At 45.1% G+C, this 27,628-nt stretch overlaps 2 protein-coding genes across 4 annotated transcripts in view; one reads left to right on the top strand and one right to left on the bottom strand.

Moving 5' to 3' along the window:
- The window catches only part of PLCD1 (phospholipase C delta 1), a 50,262-nt gene extending 25,029 nt beyond the window's left edge, over positions 1 to 25,233 (top strand). For all 3 annotated transcript variants that reach the window (XM_021388642.1, XM_021388643.1, XM_021388641.1), the window contains 12 exons: positions 3,673 to 3,802; positions 8,077 to 8,305; positions 9,416 to 9,617; positions 11,366 to 11,510; positions 12,493 to 12,642; positions 17,024 to 17,191; positions 18,719 to 18,875; positions 19,178 to 19,294; positions 19,830 to 20,008; positions 20,502 to 20,634; positions 23,531 to 23,680; positions 24,047 to 25,233. In XM_021388642.1, coding sequence (XP_021244317.1) covers positions 3,673 to 3,802; positions 8,077 to 8,305; positions 9,416 to 9,617; positions 11,366 to 11,510; positions 12,493 to 12,642; positions 17,024 to 17,191; positions 18,719 to 18,875; positions 19,178 to 19,294; positions 19,830 to 20,008; positions 20,502 to 20,634; positions 23,531 to 23,680; positions 24,047 to 24,138 — 1,852 coding nt within the window. In that variant the 3' untranslated portion in view covers positions 24,139 to 25,233. The remainder of the gene's footprint in view (positions 1 to 3,672; positions 3,803 to 8,076; positions 8,306 to 9,415; positions 9,618 to 11,365; positions 11,511 to 12,492; positions 12,643 to 17,023; positions 17,192 to 18,718; positions 18,876 to 19,177; positions 19,295 to 19,829; positions 20,009 to 20,501; positions 20,635 to 23,530; positions 23,681 to 24,046) is intronic.
- Positions 26,412 to 27,628, bottom strand: part of VILL (villin like) — a 32,922-nt gene continuing 31,705 nt past the window's right edge. Inside the window, exon 20 of the mRNA XM_021388640.1 lies at positions 26,412 to 27,609. Within this exon, the coding sequence (XP_021244315.1) occupies positions 27,496 to 27,609 (114 nt within the window). The 3' untranslated portion in view covers positions 26,412 to 27,495. The remainder of the gene's footprint in view (positions 27,610 to 27,628) is intronic.

The following is a 27,628-nucleotide window of genomic DNA, read 5'->3' as shown; positions in this document are numbered from 1 at the left end:
CCATGTAAAAACAGACTATCTGTGGGTGTAGTTTTTGCTGGGTTTTCTGCAGTTCCTGTGTGTCCGAGGCCGTGACTGTGAAGTGTGAACTTGTTGGCTGATTTCACCCTGATTTGACAGAGCACTGGTGGTCATAAAATACTAAGCTGCCTTAAGCTTCGCAAAAACAGGCATCCAGCTATCAGAGAGGAAAACAGATAGCGGTTGCAGTGAGGGAAGGCTGTGTGAGCTTCATGCCTGGTTTGACATCAAAGAATCTGTGCAGAGGAGGGGAGATGTGAAGTTGTCAGCTGGGGAAAATCACAAAGCTGGAGCCTGAGCCTGAGCAGGCACCGGGGGCCTTACCCTCAGCCAAGGCTTTGCTCTGTGTGGGTTCCCTGCTGGGTATTAATGTACTGATGATGAGGGAAATGGCGCATAAATGCTGAGCTTTCATCAAGCTTTCATCTTCTGTGGGTTCTCTGAAGTGTGAAGTTGTGGTACTGGGAGACATAGTTTAGTGGTATGGTGGGGATGGGTTGATGATCTTTGTGGTCTTTTCCAACCCTAGTGATTCTGTCATTCTAAGTCTGATAAGCACTTGCACCACCATAGTGCAGCTCGCTTGAAGGAGTCAGATTCCACTAATTATGATATGAGTGTGATGGTGTCCATGCTGGCAGGGGCAGTTCCCGGTCAAGCTGAAATCTTGAAGCTTCAATACTGTTGGAAATGTTACGCTCTGTTGGTTTTCCTTCTGAATGTGAAGGATACTCCTGCTCCATGGTTCGTGGGGAAAATCTGGGCCACGGAAACCCGTCCCTGGAGCTTGTCAGTTGACTGTATTGCTGAAAAACTTCCCTGTAAGAAGAAATCAGAGTGCTAAGGTGTGAGGGGGAAATAACAATGGCATTCGCAAGGGAAGAAAGCTGTAAATTTCCAGCGTGGAAAAGTACCTCTCTGACTTTGGAAAGCAAAATCGGAGCTAAATGGGGTTGGTAGGCAAGCCGTATTTCTGGAAGAGTAATTACTGTGCGGAGCTGGCTTCCAATCTGGGATTGTCTCAGGTCGTTTAACGTAACCTGGAATTACAGAACAGCATGATTTCTCATTTGAAATTTGATGATGTTTAATTAAAGCCTGAGATTTTAAATTTAGTCCGCCTTCACTGGGTTTGCTTGGCAGCGTGGGTTTATTCGCATCTTCCTTAAACCTCAGAAGTGTTCTCTGCATCTGTGAGCACAGAAGGGGAAGAGGCAGAGGAGGAGAAGTGTTGCATCTCCTGCCTGTCCCCCATCCATCGCTGGAGGACTGCCTTGCAGTGGATCTTTTCCAGCCTTAGGAACCTTGCAGAGCAGATAAGGAATGAGTGAGATTTTGAAAACGAGTATTGAAAGCAAAGAGTGCAGTTGTTGCAGGTGGGGTTTGTTTGGCTTATTATATAATGGAGGTGCCCGTGGTAGCAAGGGGCTGGAATTTGTGTCTTATGCATCCTTTCCAGTCCTATAGACTTATAAGATATAACCTCTGCGTTCTTGAAAAGTATTTCTGATATTCTTGTGCATACAGTAGTGTTTTATTAAGCCTCAGCTTCAACTCTCAACAAGTTGGCATAGGTTTTTTTAGCAAATACTGCAGGTATGTGTGCATTGATGACTTTAGACCAGAAAACACAGGGGACTTTTCATTTGAGTGGTGTGGCACAGTCTGCTTCGTTTCTGGGATTTATGTATGAGCTTTTCTTCTGGTTAGGAATAGCTTACCAGAAGTTTTGCAGCATTTCTTTTTCAAGCACATTCGTGGGATATCTGCCAGATCGTTTCAGTCATCCTTCTTTGGTTTCTCATAGAAAGCTGGTAGCCCTGAAGCTGGCAGATCCTTTAAAAACAAGAAGCAGGCTCCCTTCAGAGGTATACCAGAATGGGGACACTTCTTCCTTGTCCCCCCATGCTCAAACAGACTGTGTTAAGTGAAAGGAAGACCCACAGCCAGGGATGCAAAATGGTGTTTGTATTGAATTTCAATTTCCTCTTGACTCCCTAGAATTGCGCATTCCTCCTGTCTGTTATTTTGGGAAGTTTGAAGGGGAGCTGAGGTGCACGGGTTGGGTGGGAATGGCTGACCCTGCTGCTGGCACCGTGTTGATATCCCACAGCTGGTGGCGTGGATGGCGTTGTGCTCGCAGCAGAACATCCCAGGAGGAGCTCACATAGGAGCTTCATGACTCAAACCTGGGTTTCTGGGGAACTGCTCCAAGCCAGAGCCTGGTTCAGGATCCTGGAGTATCCTTGCGAGTCAGAGGAAATGTAACCTCTATTTTCATTTCCATGTGTATGAAAGAGGAGTATTAATATTACCAGGCTAAGAGAGATGCAGTGTGAGGTCATTGTTTAGCATATGCCAAGATTTTTAAAGACAGAAAGGTCAACTTTCCAAGAGACCAACAGCACTACCAAATGCTTTACACATATTTCCATGTGTTTGGAAATATTTGAATGCAGTGGTAGCTGTTGGTGAGTACCCTCTTTCAGGGTTATGTCTACAGCCACTATAGGCTGTCACTTACCACCTCTTTTTGGAGGTGATTTTGAATGAGCCAGATAAAATGTAATGGCACTATATGCCCCAGCTGATATTTGCTACTTCTAAAGTTTATTTTGCTAAAATCCATATTTATATCTTTTCTAGAATGAGTTTGGAGCAATGCTTCCAATGCAAGTCATGAAAGGTTGGATTCATGGGATCTAATGGTTATTTTGATAATTTTTTCTGTGGAAAAATAGGAGATTCTTCTGAATGGCCTTTGTTATTTGACAGTTAGAGCAAATTGGAGAGATACAGTTGCTTGATGCAAAAAATCATCATGTTTTTAATTTATTGTTTGTTTGTTTGTTTGAAACTCCAAGTTATCTCAACCACCTGACATTTTCCCAGGGGACTTAAAAGATCATGGCAGACCCAGTTCAAATTAACGGGTGTAACATTAAACAAGCTCATTTTTATAGTAGTTGCTCCAGATCCATAGATGTACTAGAGTGAATATAAATGGAGTTCTTATTGAACTATTATCACAGCCACAGTGCAATACAGAAATAGACACTGGTTGTTCTCCAAGGGAAAGCCAAGACTCGTAAAGTTTGGATTGGTTTTATTTACAACAAATTTCTTAAGACATTTAAGTAGAGATACCTGAATAAATATAGAAGACTATTCGTGTTTATTTTGGAGAATCCCTGTTAAGTGTTCAGGGTGATACACTGAGTATCAATCAAATCCTTAATGATCAGTTGCCCCTACTTGGGAGATCTTTTAATTCCTTCTCTCTCCCCTCCGGAGGATGCACTTTCTGCCACAAAAGAGAAATCACACTGTTTTGTGATGTGGCTGTGTCCAGAAACTCCTGCAGGTTAAATAGAGCTGATCCAGCCTTGGCCAGATGGTGAAAAGCTTTTCCTGGGTCATGATTGCTTGTACTACAGAACACTTTGCTTCTGCCAAAGCAACGCTTTGCCCTTTCAGAGCAGAAGGTGAGATGATGCAAGCTGTTCAGTCGGAGCATGCTGATTTACAGCAGCAGGGAGAAGTGGTTCAGAATCTTTACAAGAGATTTCTGTCTACCTACCCATGTGCTTTGTAGAGGGGTGGTGTTTAGACCTCACTGACCTGGAAAGGTTTCCTTACATCATCCTGCAGCTGGATTCACACCTGCCTGCGGAAAGCTGATAAGAACAAAGACAACAAGATGAGCTTTAAAGAGCTCAAGAACTTCCTGAAAGAAGTGAACATTGAAGTTGATGACTATCATGCCAAGCAGATTTTCCAGGTAACAAGAGCAAGCAGATAAAGTATTGGCTGTTGGCTGAGGTCAAGGTCTCCCTTCAGCTGCTTTGGTTGGAGACTTACGCTAAAGTGAACTCCTAGTATCTATTCTTGTACCGAGAAACTACTCAGAGCTTTTAGTGCTCAGCAGTTCCCACCAACAACTGAGTTATGACAGCACAGTGCTTTCGATGAAGCCCTGTTAAGGTGTTCTTTCCTTACCATTGAGACCCAGTTTTACCAGGCCTCAGGCAAGACAGAACACAGACATGGATAATGTGAGAAAAAGGAAAAACTGAAGTGCACGTGCACTGTGAGTCCCAGGAGTTTTAGGAGTTCTGCATGCTGTAACCACGTGTCAATGCCTATGCCACCTAAATCAGTTTGGCGAAATTATGAACTTGTTACCATCTCAGAGGAGGAGGGTTCTGAGTGACTTGGGTAAACAACAGTGATGTGTGAATTGGGAATGAAAACCAGAATGATGACAGGTATATAACGTTGCACCTACACCTGGGCAGGTGTGGTTGCTCTAATAGCCCAAAGCATGTTCAGTCCACTTGGACCAGCACTTCTAATTTCTCTAGATCCAGCTTCCTGGCTGAGCCTATCAGAAGATAAGGGTGAAAATGTCTGTTGTTTTTAGCGTCTCTAAACAAGCCTTCCTCCTGAGATGAGAAAAAACATCTGGATAAATTCCAAAGTACCATCTTATCTGAGGCAGGGTTTGAACTAATGGTGGGCAGTTTCAGAAATGTTTTTTCTGATCAGTGGTAAACATGGGCGATTGCTGGTACAGGCTCTGCTCCTCCTGCTCCTTCCTGTAAGCAGATAGTGCCGGAGGTTGGCAAGGTCTCACTAGGACCTTCCTCCAAAGGGAGAACAAGTTTCCTAATCCTTGGCTTATGAAGTTGTCTATCTCTTTGGTAACTCTGCAGGATCCCGGGTTGGATGGGGCCCTGGGCAGCCTGATCTAGTGGCTTGGCAACCTTGCCCACAGCAGGGGATCAGAGCTGGATGATCTTTAAGCTCCCTCCAACCTGAGCCACTCTATGATTCTATGAACTGGGGGAAGGTCCCCAGCAGATCTTGAAGAATTTCACCTTGCAAAATCCCCAAGATACTCAGCCTACTGTGGCTTGCATATTCTGTAGTTTATTCTCTACTCAGGAAGAGCAAGGAAGAATAACAAAAAGGCTGGAATTCCTCTGGTTGAATTAGATGTCTCCCAGTGCAGGCACCTACACCGGAAGCGGTCACCAACACTTAACATTCCCTTTGCAATCGGTGTTGATCAAACCAATACTGTAGACCAGGGTGTGATTCACCTCATCCTAAAGTTGACACCTCATACACACTGGGTGAATTAATCCCTAAATCTTCAAATGTCAAAGATCTGAATCAGATATGGCAGCAGTTAGGAGGGAGCAGCAGGAGTGGAAACTTACCAAAGTTCAATCCTCTTTTTGCTTGAGGACTCCAAGTAGTAACTAAGCCCTCATTCATCCTATCTGAATCTAGGCAGCTAGTCGGAAGTACCCTTATTAGATATGTAATTGTTCTAAGCTTCCTGTGTAGCCAGGGGAAAGAGAAGATGTTAATTAACCCTCTGAATTAACTTCCAAAAGGTTAATTCAGATCTCTTGTGCGGTGAATTGCCTCTAAGGAATCTGTCTCACACTATTTGACCACTGAATCCTTAAGCAATTATGTTTTCATTTTACATATTCCCTAAATTTAGATGGACTGTGAGATGTTACAGTGTATTAAAATGGTGATCTTCTTTTCTGTCTTAGTGAATTTTGCTTCATTTAGTCATGGGAAAGAAGGGCAATCAAGAGATTTAAGGGAGAGCTACAGGGCATGTTCTTACATTATTCTTGCTTTTTGTCACATAACTCTGTGTCCACGACTAGATTTTAGACACATCTAAGTGAGACGTATGCAGTGCAGTCAGAAACTGCAGAGCTCCTGTAATTGCTCACTTCATTCCAGTGCATCAGAAAGATTCTGACTCTTTGTGGCAAACTAAAGTTAATTCGGGAATCATTGTTCATGATCCTTACAAATGAGCTGAATCACAGCTTTTTGGGTTGAGAACCTAATTTGGAGCTATTGTAGCCCAAGCAGAAGGAGCCCAGTTTTACACTGCATATCTGATGTGCCCTGGAATATGACTGTAATGCCAGCACTATTGTGCTTTGTTCATTACAGCCTTCAATGGCAACTAACGAACAAACTTACTGAGGTACATTAGCTGTAATGACTTCCTGGGGGTCATATCATTATCTTCTACATTGTGTCTTAATGAACATCTATCATTTACAGCATCCCTGCAGTCTCCGTCAGTTTCCCTCTTTATACTCCTTTTTTCAGCTGCTAAATGTCATGCTTAACTTAGCTTGACATCTGCCAAACCCTCAGCACAAGATCATGCAGACATGGAAGGCAGCATGGAAAAGATGATTCCTGGACAGCTCAAACCCATTTTCAAGGTGTCTGTAGTATTGAACGTTTCATAGATTGTTCAATCCCTGAGATGAGCCCATAGCTTTCAACCAACAGATTCTGAAATAAGAACAAGTTGAACTTTTTCCTCTTGATTCGGTTTGTGAAATGCAACGTGTCCTGATTGTTCTGTTTGGTTTTATAAGTGTGCCATAAACTGCTAGTGAAAGACTCCAGTGGAGGCACTGCATGGGGAGAAACAGTCTGTCATTATCATCTTGCTTGGTCAACTGCCAAAGCCTCTATGGCCATCGCTGGGATCATTGGAAGGGTTAGGCTGAGATTAGTATGGTGACTGGTTAAACTGAGATGTGCATTTTGCTCATAAAACCCGGGTCAATAGCTCTATCTCCGTAAGAGATCAAAGATCAAAAGCAATTAAATTCCTCTAGTTTGACGAGCTGCTGTATTTCAGCAAGTTGTCCATTTCAAGGGTGAAGTGAAATGCACTGCAACCTCTTCTGAGTGGTCTGGAGCACATGCTGTGTGCCTAGTTCTGATCTGAAGAAGAGGACATTTTAGGCCAAAAACCAAGAAAGGCAACCACATCCTGCAGGCACTTTGTATCCTGTTGGAGATTTGGCATCCATGGCAAAAGTTTGATTTTTCTGAAATGTAAGATGTGAGCGGGCTGTCTAACCGCTTCTGGGGATCTGTTTGCTTGCTGTAGACAATGGGAGAGAGGGAATCATCATAATTACAAGGCATTAACTGGATGTGGTTTGACTGCTGCAATTTGCTGGGAAGAACACTCTGAAGTAGTATTACATTCCTTCCCATGATTCCTCTGAGATCGGCTCCTGCTTTCCATTTCAGCTTGTTTTGCTCAGCCATATTTACTGCAGAGGTTTACAACCCAGAGATAACAAAAAAATCGTTGTTCACCTCTCTATGAGGAAATCTGCTAGGAACAAACAACAAAATTCCTATCAGAATTTGCCACAGGAAAAAAAAATCTGATGAAAAACAGAACTTGGGAATATTTATTGCTGGAAGAGGTGCTGTCCTTCATGGAGATGCTAGCTTGCAAATCTTCAACTGCTGATCTTTCATGGTCAGCCAAGTTCTTGGCTGTGGTGCCCTGTTAGGCCTGTGGTTAGACTAGAGTAGAGAAATTCAAACCATCATGAAGCATGGAGGCATGAAGCTCCTTGAGAAGCTGATACCTGATCTGCAGTTTTGTGGAGATTTTGCTACTTTTTTGGAGAAGAATGGAAAATTTCCATGGATAGAGGGTCTTTTGTTTTTTCCATACCTAAACAAGCACATGTTTAGCGGGATTTTTTTAAAGTCAGTTTTGATTCTGTCTTTGCAACCAGTCCTGCTAACTGGCCTTGATCATCTCTTGAGGTTCGGACCCACTAGGATCAAGGGAAAGGTCTTTTCACTTTACCTACCAGATTTTCACCAGATGCATTAATTGTTTCTGTATAGTGTTCTACTTCTTGAGATCAAGAGGTACCTTTCTCTTGACCCTTGATTTGTGCTTGGGTTGTAAGGAGACTTCCTTTTAACGCACATTTTGCACAGCACATAATGCAGTGGAGCTCTGGGCCATGCCTGGTGCTCTTCAACATACTGATATATGAATAAAAAATAATAATTGTAACCACTGTGTGACTAGTGGCCTTATTAATGAGAGTCATTCACTGGCCAGTAACTGTTTCCAATTATTTTGTGTTCTGCGTTGTGTAGCCCTGGTGCAGATTACGGCTGGCTTATGCCAGAAGGAAAGAAGGTTTTCACTCCTTCTCCCCTCTACGTTTACAGCACTGTGACAAGTCCAAAACAGAGGCTCTGGAGGATGATGAGATAGAGGAATTTTACAAGATACTGACAGAAAGAAAGGAAATAGACACAATCTTCCAAAAGTACTCTGATGCAGAAGGGCTCATGTCCTGCCAGAACCTGGTGAGGTTCCTCTATGAGACGCAGCAAGAGGAAGATGCTGTTGTTGCTGCCCCTCCCTTAATTCAGAGATATGAGCCCAGCGAACGAGGTGAGTTGGAAACCCTGGTTGGTTTGGGTCAAAATCTTGCTATCTTGATGAACTCTGAATTGCTTTGCTGTTGCTTGCTTCTACAGCCCTGTGTGTTGTTTTCTCTTTGAAACCATTTCTAAAACAGCAGTCTTTTAGGGGAACATCAGCAGCTTGAGGAAAGAAGGGGAAATGAGAACCTGGGAAATATTTATGTTCATTTTTGGCTTAGGTACTAGAAGCAGCCGGAGAGGGGTTGACATAGAGTTGGTTAGAGGGCAGTGGAATTCCTATGGAAAAAGCTCTGATGGCTTATTCAGATATCAGTCATCACATAGCTTGCAAAGTTAAAAATGTAGCAATGTTTCTGTTCTTCAAAGCAGGAAAAGAGACAAATATTTTTTGCATGTGGGCACTTGAAAACCCATAAGGTGATGAGATCTCTGAGTAGATAAGCATGAAGGTGAGAGTTGTTCAGGAGAGAAATCACAGAGCTGTCATTCTGCTCAGAAATTAAGGAATCACAGATTTGGGCTTCTTACAGGATACGTTCCAGAAACCAGTGCAGGATCATAGACTGTCTCTGCATTGTCCTGGTAGACCTTCAGGAGAGGGATAATGCTTTGCAGATGCTCGATTGAAATCTAGCTCAGTCTCTCAAGGTAGGGAGACATCAATTTTCCCCCAGAGTAGCGTGATTTTGGGTTTTCTCTTTGCAAATTGTGTAGCCATTGGATATTGTAGACAGGATTTTTCTGCACGTGTTTAGACATCTGGCAATTTCTGTGCTGGCACGAAGGAGGCTTGAAGTACTCAACTGGAGATTTTTGTACTGTAGATCTCTAGAAGCAGGTGAGGTAAGTGTTGCGTTCAGCACTTTTTAGGTCTTATCAAGGACAGTAAGTGCCATAAAGATTCTGCTTGTGAAGGGTTTTTTAAAGTACTTTCAGACAGATTAAGCTATCAGCATCATCTGAACAGCATAAATCTCTCTACTATTATCTGAGTGCCTAGGGAGCATGTTTTACCTTTGAGACCATCAGGGGATCAGCAGGCATCATGATGAAGATGGCACTGCAGCCTGGCTGTGTCAGATTTTAAGCATGGGGCTTCTGTCTATTCATCTGGCAGCCAAGAAGCGTAACGCCATGACCAAAGATGGTTTCCTGATGTACTTGCTGTCTGATGATGGGAATATATTCAACACCTCCCACCGTAAGGTTTACCAGGACATGACTCAACCTCTCAGTCACTACTTTGTATCGTCCTCACACAATACCTATCTTATGGATGACCAGCTTACAGGCGCTAGCAGCACAGAAGCCTACATCAGGTAACGTACATGTGTGTGTGTTTGTGTGTGAATGTGTTTAAGTACCTGAGAGATGTTGGTTTCTTTTTTATCGAAGACATAAAGTGCTTAAGTCATCTCATGAGACATCTATATTGCCAGATGCAAGAGAACCAAGAAGTGATCTCTCATCCTCAGACTAGGAAACATGGACTGGCCATGCTCTTATTGGGGTGAGCTGTTTCTAAACCAGGTTGGCCGTGGCCCCCCCTTTTCATTGCACTTTGCCCTGGGTCTCATCTGACTGTAAGAAATAAAATTACTACATTTTGAAGCAGACAAGGAGTTCATTCTAGAATATCTGCAACCATGGGGATAGTGGATTGCAGCCCTCTAGCACGGTATTTTCAAAGTACGATGCAAAGAGAGTCTGTTACGTGTCCCGGAATATAGAATCATGGAAGGGATTGAGCTGGAAGGGACCTTAAAGATCATCCAGTTCCAACCACTGCCATAGGCTGGTTGCCCACTAGATCAGGCTGCCCAGGGCCCCATCCAACCTGGCCTTGAGCACCTTCAGGGATGGGGCATGCACAGCTTCTCTGGGCAGCCTGTGCCAGTGCCTCACCATGCTATGGACAGAATATTGTATTGCCTACTTTGGTATTTAACTGTGGCTGCTGTCGAGCATTGCATGGGCAGATGTTTGCAGTGGCCTTTATTGGGTTGTACAAACACCTTACCTTACTCCTGCTGTCTCCTGTACTTTTATCAAGTAAGACAATGCTTCCTTATAAACAAGTCAGTGGCTGCAATTCCATCTTTGTTTATTACTTATCTAAAAATTACTGTAATTATTTTCAGGGAATAATGACTATCTCAAGTCCTAAGCTTAAGGGAGTAGAGAGTGAAATCTGGTGCAAGTTACTGAATGTGGCTATTTGAATTCCTCCTACAGAATCTTTAAATTATGGAATTACCTTTAGTCCTTAAAAAAAAAAATCCATGATTCTTACTTCTGTGATTTAAAGGACTTGTGTTATCTGAAATGTATTGGAAGTTGCGTAAAAGAGACAAGATCACCTCCAAGAAAGTTAAGTCTTTCATAAGGAACCTTGATTTGAAAGGAAATGAGAATAGAAATATGGATATATGGAAGGAGTTTCAAATGGGAATTCAGTCTGTAGACTCAATTTGGGAAACTGTCCCTCAGCAGTCTTCCCAGATGTAGTCGAGTTCCCCCAGCTCCCACCCTGACAGCTTGGAGGATTCATCTCACAGATCTTATCAGATCTTACCAGATCTAGGTGAAGGCACATCATCCAGGCTTCATGATCAGGCCTCTATAGGTGACTGTCTTTCTCTCTTTCAGTGCATCTACTCTTGATTTTCTCTTCTCTTTACCATCTTTGGGAAAAGACTTGGGACACAAATATGAATGTCCTTTCTCACCTGACATTTACTATGTCTCCTTCTTCAGACAGCCCTTAGCTTGGGCTTTCATTGCCTCCTTTCTCAGATCCCACTGTGCTTTCCTTGCTCAGCCTTAAGTTCTCTGTTGACTCTGAGCTCTGCCAACCCCATCCTTTCTCCATCTGCTTCCCTGTTTTTCCAAGTTCTCCTTTCTATCTTGAACCCTGAACTTCCCGTCATCCTTCCCAGGCAATACCTGTGGCTGATCCAGTTTCTGCCTTGAACCCTAAACTTCCCATCTGTCTTCCCAGGCAATACCTGTGCCTGGTCCTGAGCAGAAGGTTTAAAACCCAACCAGGTCCCTTCTTTGTTTCCAGAGCCCTCACCAAAGGTTGCCGCTGTGTGGAACTGGACTGCTGGGATGGCCCTAACTCGGAACCTGTCATTTATCATGGCTACACTCTCACCTCCAAGATCCTCTTCAGTGATGCCATTAAGGCCATCAAGAACTATGCTTTCAAAGTAAGGATGAGAGACCTGAGACTCTCTAAGATTTCTCATACTGTATTGATAGCAGATCTCTGCTCTCACAACAGAGAGCTTAAAATTGAATACTTCACTTTAACTTTTCTATGAGTAGAAGATATGTGCTTCTGTCTAGGTATCCAGCTTCTGCTTTCTGAACAGATCCATTCCTGGAAGTTTCTGGTCAGGCAGGGCACAGCCTGGGGATGAGTTTAAGTCTGCACCAGCACAGCTAGATACTGAACCCCACTGCAATGAAAATAATACTCAATTTCTTGAACATACATTGTAGGAAATGCAAACAAGCCTTTGATTTACTTGGCTTTGATGGGTCAGGGTCTGTTCTTACATTGGAGGAATTATATGTGTATGTATTGGAGGGACCGATGCAAAGGACTGCTTCTACTCTGCTTTAAAAGGAACAAGCAGGTCTGGATTCTTAAGTGGCAATGCTGGGCTAGCAGCCTTTAAAATCCTTGGGTGTGCTTTCTGCTATTTTCCTTCAATGCACTCGACTTGAGAACCAGTACCAAGTTTTCTTTGGAGTATAAAGCAGTGACAGTGACAATGCCTTCAGCACACAAAATATTTGGGGGGCCACAGAGAAGCAGACCAGGCCTGTGTGTGAATGCAGGAAGGATTTGGGTCACTTAAGGATCTGAGCAAACCTCCCTTCCCAGTCCTCCTCTGAGTTAGGAAGGTTCTCTGACAACCGTGCACGTAGAGAATGGAGGCACAGGGAACCTCACAAACTGCCCCACCGAAGGCATCCTGATCCAGCCTGCTGCCCTGTCCATGGGATTGTCATTTCTGGAAGGCATCAGCATAGATCTGCACAGTCGAATTTTTCCATTTTTTTTTTATCCCTACTGTTGGTGCACTCATTTCCAGAGCAAACAACAATGGAGTTTATGTCAGTTGCTATAGGATGGTAAAATTTCAGAGCTCAATTATGATGGATGTTACTGTCTTGTCCTAGACTTCACCATACCCTGTCATCATCTCCCTGGAGAACCACTGCAGCCTCGACCAGCAGAAGGTCATGGCTCAGCACATGACGACGATCCTGCAGGACATGCTCCTGGTTGCCCCGATTGATGGAAACAAATCCCAGTTCCCCTCCCCAGAGGTGAGCAAGGCTACTCCTAGCACTTTCTGCCCTCTGAAGGTGGGACAAGAGAGGTCTGTGCTCTTGCTGGGTGCTAACTGGGGAACCGGTGGGAATTACGCTTGCTGACAAATAGAGCTTGCCTGGGGGCAGTGGTAGAATAAGAAATAGGAATAGTTGTCAGAAATACCCTGTGTTCATCAGACTTCAGAATGAACTGTACCTTGTTTGTTGCGTAAGGTCTCAGAGGAGATATCCCTGAGGAACTAAGGACATTCCTGGTCTATTTACTGAGGCAAGGCAGCATCCTTCATGCCATGAAAAGGGAATGCAAGGGAACTGAGTCCTGAGGGTCTGTCTTGTGTCTGCTCCCACACCCCAAAATTGAATATGGCCAATCCTCTGAAACACAGACAGATTGCTGTGGATACCCAGGCTGCTGATGAGAAAGTCATGAAGGCTGAAAGGACAGCTATAATTACTTGTCCCTTGAAACCCAAGGGGAAAAACAGCACAAGTGGCCTAAAATTGGGTCAAATGTGAGATATCCTTCCACTGAGAATGGCCTGGGGTGGCATGGCGGTGTGGAGGGGCTTATGGAGGAGTCCTTGGAGGACAAGGGAAGGTGAGAGGTTGCCTGGAGGAGAGGTGCCACTGTGATTCCTATGAATTATGGCAGCCATGAAGCAGCGAGCTGAGCTTGGACCCTGCAGGGGGAAGGAGATACACAGCCCTCATCAGTGTACCACTGCAGGAATATCTGGTAATTAGAAAAAGAAATGGAAATGGAATCTTCGTATGAAAAAAAAAAAAAACAACTTTTGTTTCCAAAAAAAGAAGCCAAAATGTTCATCTGTTTCCACCCTTTGTGTCTGTGTTTTCTTTCTATCTTCCCTCCTAAGCACTTTTCAGAACCAGACTGTTGTGCGAATAGCTACAGTTCCCTTTATATCAATTTCATTGCTTAAGAAATCATTTGCCAAGAGTTGGAGGAGAAGGGCTAGCCAGAGCTGGGAGGAGTTTGCGGGTAGGATAAAGCTGACAGTCAGCAGGGGAGAAGAGGGAGGGAAATGAGGCACCCCAAATATCTCCTCTGCTTTTTCTCCCTTGCTCTTTTCCTCATTTCCCTTTCTGACTTTCCCCTTTTTGTTTGGGAGCGCTGTGCCTCACTTGATACAATGCCTGGCGCAGGGGGATGCTGATCCGGGTCGGTCCCTCGGCACTAGTGCAATAAATTGGGATGAATCATGATTTTTAATGCTGCTGCTTCAGCGAGACCTTTGCACTGGCACAGATGAGTGGCCTCCATTTCAGAAGTGACTCTTCCCCAGTGAGGTTACACCCAGCATGGAGGCAGGTCTCCGCAGGCTCTAACTGAGTTGGAAAATCGACGTTTTCAGCGTTACGTGCTGGCTTGTTATTTATCCTCAGCGTAGGATCAGGAAAGCTGCTGACAGCCTTTCAAAACACTGCCTTGTGACCAGGGGATGATGTGAAGAAAGAAAAGCGAAACACCAGGGAAGGAAATGTGTGATGTGTGCATAAGGGGATGACCCCAGCTTCCCAAAGATGTTTTTCCCATTCCTGTGCTTGTCTGACCTCCTGCTCTGCTTGCCCAGGTGGACACGTGGCCCTCGCTGGAACAGAAAGGCCCAGATCTACCTTTAGAGAATGGATCTGGGCTGATCTGCTCCAATGGAGGAACTGATCCATTTAAAGAGACAAAATACCAATGTAGTAACACATATCCTTTTTCCTCCGTTACTTTTCCTCTGTTTTCCTGCCATGTGAACTAGAACAGTGTGTTTGTGGAAAACACATTGAAGCTGAAGCTCTAAGAACAAAAAAACAGCAGAAACCCCTTAGATTTTCCACTTCCTTGTGAGGCTGGCACGGGGAAGCCAGAGAGAATGTAATATATTTTTTCTTAGGAAAAAAATATGGGATTCACCACTGGGAGGAGACTTGAAAGGCTGTAAATAAAAACAGGCAGATCAGAGTGTGTTAGTAGGGGAACGTCAGTAATTAAAGGAAGATAACAGAGTTTGTATTCGCACTACTGATGCACAATACAGCCCAGGGCAGGCATCTCATTTATTAGGTTCCATTTAGGAATGGAGTATTGGGCTATAAAAAGGGTCCAAATACTTCTGTCAAGCTTCTGTCTCTAGGTTCCATCCATGAATTAAAGGTCTATAGGATAAAAAGCCAAAAGCCACAGAAAAGTTCCAGGAAAGCTTCAGGTCAGTGCCAGGACTGTAGGGAAGAGCTGCTCCAGTCTTTGCTGCTGATTGCTTGCTGCAGAACTTTCTGCTTACTTCCTGACCTGCACAGGGCTCTGCTGGGGTTCTTTCCCCCCTGTCCTTTCATGCCAGCTAGAAATGATACAGAATCCCAGCCTTGGGATGAGATTAAACCAGCTGCCAACATTTGGCATATCAGGCATATCCCAGACCCCTCCAACTTTTTGGTGTTGGACACCCTTCACCATGGGGATGGCTTTGGGCTTAACTGATGTGCCTTACTGGGTGACCCTTTGGACTATGAGCACCCCAGTGCTGGGACCTCTGCCATCCCACACCCAACATCTGTCCCATGGATCACATCCATTGCTGTGCCCAGTGCCCCATTCAACGTCACCTTGAGCCATGCAGCTCAGCAAACACTTCCAGGATAGCAGCAGCAAGGCAGGGCTCGGCACAACTGACCTGAGATCTCTCAGAACCTGCCTTGATAATGTGTTTCTTCCCCATCTTTTTGGAGACTCTTTTCATCCTCCGATGCTGCTCATTGTAAATACCTGCAGTACCTCAGCTCAGCTGCCCTGACAGACATCTGCAGATGGAGCAATGCTTTGAGTCTGCACATCTCCTCCCAAAAGTGAACGTGTTAATCCTCACAGCTTCTCTGACATCTGGGGAGATCAGTATCTTCATCCTGAGAGCAGGATGCCATGTGGCAGTTAGCCCTTGTGTATCCATGTACTTGAGCACGTCACTTTGGCCTGCTTATGAGAACTGGTTAATATAATCAAGGTAGTTGGAGGTGTAGTCCACCTCCTCCCAAGGTGTTGTCTAATCACATTCTGGGGGTGTTAGTTCTCTCTGTTGACTCTAAAGGAGGTGTTGAAGGCACAGAAAGTTTGTTGAGGTGACTCCTGTCAATATGCCAACACCACTGAGTTGAACGTTGGAAACCAGACCTAGCAATGGCTACCTAATAGAGGCAAGAAGCTTTCAGGTAAAATAAATGCATGTATGCAGATCTTTTCAACTGCTCTGCTCTTAACAGCTTTGCTCCTGATAAAATGAACAGTGCTTTCATTTAAGACAGATGCCCTGACCCAGATCACAAGGGAGCAAAGCTGTGTGTCAGAACCATCTCACGTGCAGAGCTGAGCTTGCTTTTGTTTGCAGCAGAAAAGGTGAGAAAGCAGGGGAGCTCCATTTCTGGAGAACTAAGGCAATGTGTTTTATAAAGGCGCATGAGGTAGTGAAAGAATTGCATCAATTCCACCATGCTACATGTTCTCAGTGGACTCCAGCATGCTTGTAGCTTTTCCTACTTTCTTAAGTTATGTTCCACTTTGGGCTTGTCACAGGTGACTGGAGTAGCTGTGTGGTGTACTTGGAGAGTATTTGAGCATTTCAGCTAATGCTTCTTCCTAAGACGAGGGATCTGCTCAACAGAGCTGAACTGATGAGCTGAATGTCTTTCCCCTCAGGCTAGAAATACTTAATATCACATGAAGGGGAACAAATGCAGATGCGTCTATATACGTGTCTATGTGTGTCAGCTTATTTAAAACTTTGGTAAAGGGGATAAGCACCCAAATTTTGGACTTTGCTTTTTCACACCCGCAGCACACTCCCAGCTGCCTTTGTGCAGCTTTGGAGTGACAGAGTAAGTTCCTCAGGGTAAACAGGTCATTTGTGGTAGCTGAAGAAAAATGTTCTTGGCTACTGCCTCATGTGCCAGTGCCAAATTTCAGCTCAAACCAAGTTGCATCCACAGCTCAGCCAGTCAGCAAGGAGCTGGGCTGGTCTCCACAGAGACACAATGCAATTTGCTTGCACCCACAGAAGGGGAATAGCATTGCTTTAAAAAAGATCCTTGGTTTTCCACAGTCCTGTCATTTGAGAACAGTGGGGCTTGTTGCTTTTGGTGGATGGGGCAAATATAGGATGTTGCTGAAAGAAGAGGGGACACATTACACAGAGTAAAAGGATTGTATTGGCTACATCTGTGATTGTGGTTTTCTGCAATAAGCAGCACCCTCCAGAGCCAGCAGTGCCAAACACATCCATGTGGCAGCAAATCTCCCACTGACTTCACTGAAAGGTGCAGGGCCTGAGGACAATCTGCTAATCACTGGCTGCTTTGCCTACTTTTCCTTCTGCAGCAACTGAAAGGGAAGATCCTTGTGAAAGGCAAGAAGCTGAGCAGACAGGAAGACCCTGCTGGGACAAATGGGAACAACAACCTGGAGGCTGAGGATGTTTCTGATGAAGACGAAGCAGCTGAAATAGAAGATGAATCTGTGAAGACAGAGGTACAGCAGAAGGGGAAGGTAAGTAAAAGAGGTAATTGAATCCCAAAAAGAGTTAGACCTGAAAAGTCAGGAAAGCTATAAAGTAGATCTTTACCTCTTGCAGAAGGCTTGAAAATCCTGCATCAGGAAGTCTGGTCCTGTTAGCCAATCCCATGCCTCATGCTGGCAAACCACTTTCTAGATGAGCTTTGTGCCGTGACTAGAAAAAAAAAAAGCAATTGAAATATACTTCTAATATGCATTCAGCTAAGCACAAGCATGGAGGTCTTGCAGGGCCATCCGACCATGCAGGTTGTCTTCTCTCTCTAAAAAGAGGCTGAAGGACCCAGCAGCTGGGAGAGCCATTTAGCGTAGAGTGGTCAGGTGTTGGAATGGGATGCCCAGGGAGGTAGTGGAGTCACTGTCCCTGGAGGTGCTCAAGGAACATTTAGATGCAGTACTGAGGGACACGGTTTAGTGGGAAATATTGGTGATAGGTGAATGGTTGGCCTGGATGATCTTAGAGGTCTTGTCCAACCTTGGTGATTCTATGATTCTGTGATTTATAGATGCAGTGGAAGAGCACATGTTCAGTTCACTTCCATCTGACTTCCACATATCTGTTTCTCATGAATCCATCATGACCTTGTTACTTACCATGGGCTGATGGTTTTCTGGTAACATTTTGGGACATATCTGCGCCCTCACTGGCCATATTTTGGTGACCTTGTGTGGCAGAAAAAACTATGGTGAGAGGGTGTCAGTTTACCAAAGCAATTGGGATGACTATTTCTGTGGGAAAAAGGTTTACCACCACGTTAGTGTTTTGCTCCCTAACGTGAGGGCATTCATTTTTTTCCAGACTGCAGGTCATTGTGAAGGCCATATCCCTTGTGGATCAGGTTCACAGATGACATAAATAAATTCAGTCCCACTGATGACAAAATTGATTGATATTGCCTCTGAATCTGGTCTGATATATACTTTCCTTTGCTGATTTGTTTGCCCTTTGAGGGTTTTATTTCTTTCTCTGTTTTGTAGTCAACAGCGTGTATGATTTTGAAGACTAATTTTCTTTTCTTGCATTTGGTGGGAGCTGATGACGCTCACTTCACTTTTGCATCAAGGCTGCAGAGTAGCTGGCACCAAGGCATTGTGAGAACTTCCTAGTTCAAGACAAAAAAGCCTAAGGTCTGGGGCACAAGGGCATCAAAACATCTATCTCACTTGGGAAGTCAGTGATATAATTGGACAGGTCAATGGCTGGTGAAATGTGCCCATACTGTTACCTATGCAGGTAACAGCAGAGTTGTTCCACGTGATGTTCTGAGAGGAGGGATTAGCCCTCTCCGTGCAGGGCAAGGGACACAGCAAGGGCAGTCTGTCCCTTTATCACCCTGTATCTGCATGGTGGTGCCACTGGGAGCTGATGATGGGCATCCTTTCCATCTGTAGTTGATCAAAACGGGCAGACCCAGGGGTTGTGGAGAAAACACAATTATTGCTTTTGAGCAGGACTGCAGAAGCTCTTCACAAACCTCTTTTTTTTTTTTTTTTTTTTTTTAGAGTGACACCCTCAAGCTGGCCAAGGAACTGTCGGACACAGTTGTCTACTGCAAAAGTGTTCATTTCAATGGCTTCGAGGACCCCAGCCACCCTCGGGCTTTCTATGAGATGTCATCGTTCTCAGAGAGCAAAGCTCTGAAACTAGCTCAGGAGTCTGGTATGTATGTTCTACCTTGGAAAAAGGCCATCCAATGTCCCAGTCCCCCATAAAGTGACAGCTAGTGGTGTTTAAACATGAGGCACCCCAAAGCCATAGGTCACGGTCTCTTTGACCGCTCATGTCATTATGGGAAACAGTGGGAATGACTTAATGTCACGGGCTGTTACCAAGAAGGGTATTTTATGCAGGCAGTTCACACTCAGCCAGACTAGACAGAGAAGCACTATATACAGCAGCATCAAGAAATAGTAGCCCTCATCACTGAAATGTACATTTTCTTCTTTTTTTTTTTTCTGTAGGAAACAGTTTTATTCATCATAACATCAGGCACCTGAGCCGGATCTACCCTGCAGGCTGGAGGACAGATTCTTCCAACTACAATCCTGTTGACTTGTGGAACGTTGGCTGCCAGATTGGTGGGTGCAACTGGGAACTTGGAGAGGGTTAAGCTGGCCATGTTAATCATGACCTGGCCGTGGTGGGACCTTGATTGAGGTAGATGTGCAATTCCAGGCTGCTTACAGGCAGAGAGGCTTATTGGACACTGGAAGAGATCAGCTCTTGTAACCACTAGGAGGGCCTTTCCTGCACTTTAAGTAGACAGAGAGACAACCTGAGAAGGATTTGTGGCTTCACTGCAATTAATGGGTTTATCTAGAGGACGCAGTTGTTCAATCACGTGACAAAAATTCAGTGCAGGACATTTTTTGACCCTGTAGTAGGCAGGAGGATGACTGAGATGGCCATAGTGTCTTCTCCTGCTTCTAACATCTCTGAATGGAAGAAATCCTCAGGGCAAGCAGGCTGTGAGGGGCAGAGCTTATCACTGCTCTTCGAAGCATGGAAAAGTGAATGTTTTTGTCCATGAAGTGCAATTTCATGTGAATAGAGTTGGTATAAAAAGACTCCTATTGATTTATCTGAAAGTGACTGAACTTATTTATGTTGCAGTTGCCCTAAATTTCCAGACAGGAGGCACAGAAATGGATGTCTACCAGGGCCGGTTCCAGGACAATGGGTTTTCTGGGTATGTCTTAAAGCCAGAATTCCTCCGGGATGAGCAAACCAAATTCAATCCAAAATCCATCACAGAAGGAACATGGGGGACAAAGAAGAAGCTTCTGCTTAAAGTAAGAATAGAAGTCAGAAAATTTTCTCAGTGGCATCCATTTTGGGGGGGGGGGGTAGGTTGTACCTTCTCCTTTTCCTGATCCCATATGGACAATGTTATCCAAACTCTACTCATTTACCACTGCTGGGGTCTCTTTCTCAGTCCTGCATGGAGTCTCATCCTCCACGCACATGTTTACTGTTTGGCAGCAGGAGAGGTAACTGACAGTATTTACAATAGGTGAACATACAGTCATGTTATAGACACGCAGTCAACACTCACCACTGTTGTTTCCAAGTATCACCCAATCACGCTGGGGAGAGAAAGAGAAGTTGCCTTTTTCCTGACTATATTTCATTAGATGCTTTAGATCATTAAAGCTTCCTCTGAAGAGCGTCACGATGCTGGCTCTGAATGACCAGCACCAGCAACAGGCCCTGTAGTCCTGGAGAAGGAGAGGGAACCACTCTCTCCTACTGGTGTCCTGACCTTTAACTCTGTTTCCTCCACAGATCATCTCTGGTCAGCAGCTGCCCAAAGTAAACAAAAGCAAAAACTCCATTGTTGATCCGAGGGTAACAATTGAGATCCATGGTGTCCAACAGGATAACAACAAGAAGCAGACAAAAGTCATTGAAAACAATGGTAAGGGGTTTTCTTCCATGCTGTGATGCCCTGGGGCTGTAACCCTTTGGTTTCATGTAGCAGCATCTTCTTTATCAAGACCTGCTGCCCTGTGGCCTGCCCAGATACATCCAAATTCACTCACACAAAGCAAATGTACTAGGTGATGATGGCCCACTTCAGTGCAGGGACCCTGGTTGTACAACAGATTGATGTCCATATGGGGCATTTCTTTTGGGAGTTCTTCCACCTCTTTTATTTCTGAGTTGTTTGGAGACAGAAATTGCCTGCAAAACAACATCAGCCAGCTGAGTTGTTTTGAAATTGGCTGCCAAATTGGCAAAGCTAGAGATTTGGAAATGCTCCTTATCTCCATGCAGTTGGATCTTACCTGGGACACACAAGATTCCTTCAAGATCTTCCCAGAGAAGACCTCTTGTGGAGCTACAAACTCACAAGAGCATGGTTGCAGGGGACTATAGAGCTGTCCATTCCAAACCCCGCCCAGAGAAGGACCAACCTGTATGTTAACTCAATTTGCTCAACCTATTACCCAGATGAATTCAGAGTATCTCAAAGGATGGTGTTTGCCCACATTCTCTGGGCAAGTGATCCAGTCTTTGACTTAGGTTAAAATAAGATCTACACCTAATCAGAAATTTACTTGTTGCAATTTGTGCCTGTTACCGTCATGCTTTTGATGTGCATGTGTAAGAAGAGTCTGGGTCCATCTTCTCTATAAGGAGAAAGTGGAAGATGGCCATAATAACCCCCTTAGCCTTCTCCAGGTTGAAGAGCTTGAGCTCTCTCAGCCTCTTCTCATATGTAATGTAGTCTGTGCAAAAGCAGAACATTTCCTGTAGCTCAGGGCATGGACACTGCATCTGCTCATTCTCTTGGTCAAAGTGTCACCAATGCTAAATTAATGCACATCACAGCAATGTAGCAGGTGAGGGAAGAAGGCTGTAAGCCCACTGATCCAATGAGCCAGGCTCCTTCACAGTCTCACAGATATTTCACCTCCCCATGGACCATTTCTCATTGGTCAAACATGGCCGTGGCGTTCCTCCAAGCCATGAGGGTCAGAATTCTGTGGCCTTCAGTAACAGTACAGGGCAAGTTCAGTTCTCTCTTCTGTGCAAATAACCAAGGCAAGAGGAGTCTGAGAAATCAGACCTCACCCTCGCAAACACACACACAGACACGGCTTTTATGCATGGAGTAAGAGCCAAGAAGTAGAAAGGCGATGAATATTTTCCTCCCTGCGAACATTGTTTCCCTTTTCCTCCTTTCCTGTTTGACTAAGTCTGGCCCAGTTCCAAAAGCTCACGGTCATTTCCTTTGCCTACAACCATTTTTATAATGTCTCGAGTGGAGGCTGCGTGAGGAACATTTTAGAATGGCCAGGCCTGTTCCTGAGGGCTGCTCAACTCACTTGGCCCCACAGCCAGCCTGCGGCTGGCAGGAGGGATACTGGAAGGATGCTGGAGGGGGAGTTACCCAGTGAGAAGCAAACTATCAGTGTTGGAAAGGGTCAGCTGCAGAGATGGGTTTGCATTTCCAAATGGGCTGAGGTCTTGGTTGTGACTGCGCTTCAGCAGCTCACCTGGTTTGATGGTGCTGGGGCTGAAGCAATGGGCTGTGAATGCAAGTTGAGCCCTAGCTGCATAGGCATGGAGCTCCAAAGGTGGTGAGAACCTGCAGGCTCAGCAGCTCTTGGTGTCTCACTATGGCTCTGAGATGGGCTGAAAATCCCCCACAGATGTCAGCACAATTAAATCTCCTGTCCTACGGCTAATGACTTCCCTTTCAGTTTTGTGATTTCTTCTCCCGTGGGACCAGTCACTCTTTTTTTTCCAAGGATGAGCGGGATCAGGAGTTATCTGAACAGTCCAGTTGATTTAATTCCGTAAAAGTTCAAATAAAATGCAGCAACTCAGCACAGCACATGTGTTTTGCTATGGCACTATTCACAGACCCACCTGGAACCATCGGGGCCAGCTGAAAGATTGCTGCCTCCTGCTGCATCACCCACAGACCTTCCATGACCAGCAGGCTTGAGCTGATGTTTTGCTGTCCTTGGGCTTCCACTCCACACAGGCTATGCTGATGGCAGCGGAGTTTCGAACAGGATGTCCTGTTCTCCTGTTTGTTTCTGGGGAGTGGTTTGTTGAAACTGCAGGGAGCAACCACAATGACCTGGAGGGAAAGCACTGCATTTTCTTTTTGTCTCTCATATGACTTGATGGTCATGGCTTTGTTTTCTTTTTAAGTCTGGATCAGAAGCTCCTTATGCATGACAGAAGTGGGGCTAGTCTGGCTGTCTCAGAAACTGCCATTATGCAGGCTGACATAAAGCATTTTGTCCATAGACTTGATGATGCTTTTTGTAATCAGGCACTCCTCTTTAACCTTTCCTGCAGACAGGGAAGCTGAGGCACTGAGTTATGATGGATGGGTGCACCCTGAGCACTCAGGGAGGCATAAAGCCCCAGAAAGCTGTCATAACACAAAGGCATAGTTCTCCTCTCTGTTCCTTCTTGGTGGTCCACTGGGTGGTCTGTTGTGGAGCCAGGAGTTGGACTCAGTGATCCTTATGGGTCCCTTCCAACCTAGGATTCTGTGATTGGTCAGCCCCCTCCTGCCTCTCACTGCCTTCTGCAGATGTAGTGCTGAGGTAGGCAGTGAACAGCCTGAACTGAAGGATTTATTAATACCAGGTGTATTCATAAGTACTGGGAACAACAATCTCGGCACTTCCTGAGAACTCTGACCTCAGTCAGGTTAGGTTGGCAGTCAGGCAAAGTCTCCATCCTTATTTGCAAACATCTTTGACCAGCATCCTTGCTTGAGCATCTCTTGCTTCCCTCCTTGTTTGTGAGAAGCTCTAATCTCCTCCCTTGTCTGTGTTGCTCAGGCTTCAACCCAAAGTGGGATGAAGAGTTTACATTTGACATAGAGATCCCTACGCTTGCCCTGGTCCGGTTTGTAGTAGAAGACTTTGACATGTCAACCAAGAACGACTTCATCGGGCAGTATACCGTTCCCTTCACCAGTCTGAAGCAAGGTAAGGCCCTGCTCCCCGTTACCCTCTGACTGCTTTGGGAATCTCTTGTGTCCTACATAAGAGGTCCAGTGCCCACCACACCTTGGGTTAGTCCTTGCTCTCTTGTCTGGGCAAGATGACAGATGACTTATTGAGCAGCTGCTGAACTCTGGCTCAGGGCATTGGATCCCCTTGTCACTGGTGGCCTTGGGCGTGTTATGTTACCAATGCCCAAAGCCATACCTCTCTGACCTACCTATTCTGTGGGGCACAGGGAAAAAGAGCTTTCAGGGACAGGGAAATGTCATTGCTGGGTCTTGACAAATGCTAGGAAATATCTTTCTGACAGGACTAAAGGCCACTCTCCATCTGTGTCCCTTCTTCCAGGTTACCGCCACATTCACCTTCTCACCAAGAACGGAGACCCGTACTCCTCCTCCACCCTCTTTGTGTATGTCAACATCCAGGACTGTGATTAGCAGCTCAGCTCTTTCAGGGTGCAGTGGACCTTGTTACAGACCTAGAAGGAACTCATCACGTGTCATCTGCCAATGTCAGGGTCCCATCCAATCCCCAGTGCCTTCTCCAGAGCAGCACATGGTGCCCATGGGGCCCTGACTTGAAATAGCCATTAATTCCCTTCCTCCTGCGAGTTGGAAACATCCCAGTGCTGCTGTTGAGATTAATCCTTTTGTACCTGTCCAGCCAATCCAGCTGTGTTTTCAAGTTCACTTTATATAGTGTGGTTTTTAATTCTGCTTTTAGCAAGAGGATAGAGACTCCTTTTTAGCGAATTACAGCTCCTGGTTTGGGTTCGGTCACACATCTGGACAAAACACCTAACATCTGTGCAAGAAAAGCCCACCTTGCCACTGAAACCAGTGGCCAGAAACCAGGTGACTTCTTGCAACTTCAGATGTCAGCCATCCTTTACCATATGAAGTCCTAAACGAGGACACGATTCGCCTCTTATCTGTTACAGATTTAAAAAGAAAGATGCACTACAAAGGGCTGTGTTATATAACTTGACTTCCTTTTTGTATGACAATAAAAAATACATGAATCTTACTCTGCCTGTGTGCCTGGCTTCCAGCCAGGTCGCTTTGCATTCACAGAGCCTGGCTCTTATCCTGTGAAGGAGAATGAAACTGCCGAATGGCAGATTTCCCTCTAACCCGAAGTGAAACCCACTCAGAGGGACGTTGGGAGAATGTCTTTTGCCAATGAGAGTGGAAATACACTGAACTGACAGTAGGGCTTTTTTTTTTTTTTTTTTGCAGTAGAACTTTTTGTTTTCATAGGAAACCCTCTTTTTTAATCCAGAGGAAGCAGCGATAGGAACAGTTTTTTAAATGTTAGCTTGGTCCCAGTTGCACTGCAGAGGTAAACCAGCACACGCAGACAAAAGAGTTTTGAACAACAACCCAGTATTTATGACAAAAGGTGTTTTTTTTTCTAGCACAACTATGGAGTTAAGTGAAGACTGTTGAAATAAAATAATATATATTTTGAAGTTCTAACGATGTTTCTAACACTGTGTTAGACTATTAAAAAAGTCTGGAAAAGTCCAGTTATTACTTGTCCCTGTTTGCCTCTTTGGCTTACCTGAATGCAAAACACATGAACTTGGAGACATACCCACTTAATTTCTTTAAGTAAGTTGTCAGTCATCCTGGGGGTTTGCATGGCTGGCGTTGGAGAGGGTGGGCTGCTACCAAAGAGGTTCTTTTCCTTTTAAGCAAATTCTGCTCCACACCTTTTTTGAGTCCAAAATAGCGTGCATTTAGTGATCTTTGGGCCCACTGCAAAATGGGGCTTCCTTCAGTCCAACCTGGAGTTTGTTATGCTGCAGTAATTGTTGGACAAACTGATCTTTCCTCCTCACTATAATAATCTGTGACGTTGTAAACCATTTCCAGATTAAATGTGAATTATATCCACACCTAAAAGGCTGAAATGGAATTAATTACCAGCGGCTGAAAGAGTTCAAGAGCAGCACAGGCCTCTGAGGCAGATCTGGGAGTCCTACAGTGACATAGGGTCTGAGGGCAAGGTCTGTGAGGGGCAGCTGAGGGCCTCGTGGGTTCCCTCCAACTTGGGATATTCGATGATTCTGGTGAACATCAGGGCATCAGGAACCAAAGCAACATGGAGCAAAATGGCCTCATCTCCCTCATCTGGCTGGATTCCTGCCGCTCTCCATTCAATTACATTCAAATACCCACTGGTAGGGTGATAGGTGGAATTGCTGCATTTTATCATACAATCATAGCATGGCTTGGGTTGGAAGGGACCTTTAAGGTCATGTAGCTCCGACTCCTCTGCCATAGACTGGTTGAACCCCACCAGCTCAGGCTGCCCAGGGCCCCATCCAACTTGGCCTTGAGCACCTCCAGAGATGGGGCACCCACAGCTCTCTGTGCACGTTATGAAGTGGCACAGGCAATTTGTCAATATGGGAACTGGCAACAGCATGCCACAGCAGGGTGATATAAATACTGTACATAGATTGCTGCTTCCAGCCATGGTGATAGTGGTTGGAGCAGGGAAAAAGTGCAGTGGTTCTATCCATCGTGAGCACAATCGGAGCAATCACACAGCTAATTAGGACCATTTGTGCCTCTGATCGACCCCTACCTTACTCTGCATGTAAGATCTGTCCAGAAGATCCCACCACCTGGAGGTCCCTGCCACCATCCTGGCCTGATGGTGACACCATCCTACCCCACACACTGATGAAGGACACTTCCAATGCTGCTGTTGGCTGTTTATTTGGAATCGTCAGTCAGGCTGGAAACGGAGTAAAGCTTTTAAACCACATCTCTTGAGTTTTTAAACATACTTTTTTTTCCTCCTTTCATATACAATTGCATCCCTTCATCACTCCTCACTCACATTTCCCCCTGCCCCCTCCAATCCAATTGAGCTCAATGTGGAACCAGCACCCTCAGTCGATGGACATCACAGGGATGGAGCCCTCCACTGGGACACACTCCACCTCAGCTCATCCTCCAAACCCTCCTGGCTTCATCAAGGCTCTGCTCTGTGGGCAGGTGCACTCATGCTCATCTGCACCCAGTCATGCTCAGCAAGGCCAGGTGAGATTGGAGATGCAGAGTCTTGTTGGGCAGTCAAAATCAACAGCTGCATCTAGCCACAAATCTCATCATCTTTTTGAAATAGAACAGCTAATAAATACACTCTAAATATGTATGTGCATTTTTTTTCCCCCCAACCCAAGTTCTTAGTTTTACCTGCGTTAGGCCGTGCATGTTAAGCTACATTGATTCTCATTGGGTTTTGGTGAGTAGCTTTTCTGCAGGGTGAGAAGGTGCTGAGCTGGCCAGTTGTACTCCATGGGCTACCCCAGCACACATCTGTCTACTCCATTACTTTTCCTGACCCCAAGGTTCCCCCTCTGTCCCCCTAGGGCTTTCCCCTTCTCTCCCCATCCAGAATTTATGTAACAGCTGCAAGTTGCCATTGTCTTGCCTAATTCTAAACTTTTACAAATGGAGGAAGATCCTGATCCTGCAGATGTGGCAAACTGCAAAAGGGAGAGGAAAGAAGAGGCTACAATGCAGCTGTGACCATTTGTCTTCACAACTATCAGCAATAAAGTGTCCAAAAGAGGCAAAAAGTCCATGCAAAGCCATTTCTGCAAAACATTTTGCCATCCCCTGAACAGAAGCTGCTGGAATAACTGCATTGGAGCTTGGCCTGATTGAGATGTGGGGTTGGGTTTGTTGAGCCAATGTCTGTGCTTCTTCCCTTCATTTCCTAAGAGAGCAAAGGTTGGTCCCAGAGTCGCTGGATGCCGGGTAGTCCCTACGGTCTCAGAAGAGTCCACACTGCTTCTTCTCATTCTGCTGCTTCCATTTGGGCATCTGGTAGAACTCATGTTTGGACTTCCCAAAGATCTCGTGGAAATCAGCATCAGAGAGATAGTACTGCAGCGGGAAGAGAGAG

This window comes from Numida meleagris, chromosome 2, assembly GCF_002078875.1.
Source record: "Numida meleagris isolate 19003 breed g44 Domestic line chromosome 2, NumMel1.0, whole genome shotgun sequence".
Classification (NCBI taxonomy): domain Eukaryota; kingdom Metazoa; phylum Chordata; class Aves; order Galliformes; family Numididae; genus Numida; species Numida meleagris.
The sequence above is the reverse complement of the archived record's forward strand: the minus strand, read 5'-3'. Positions and strand labels throughout refer to the sequence as shown.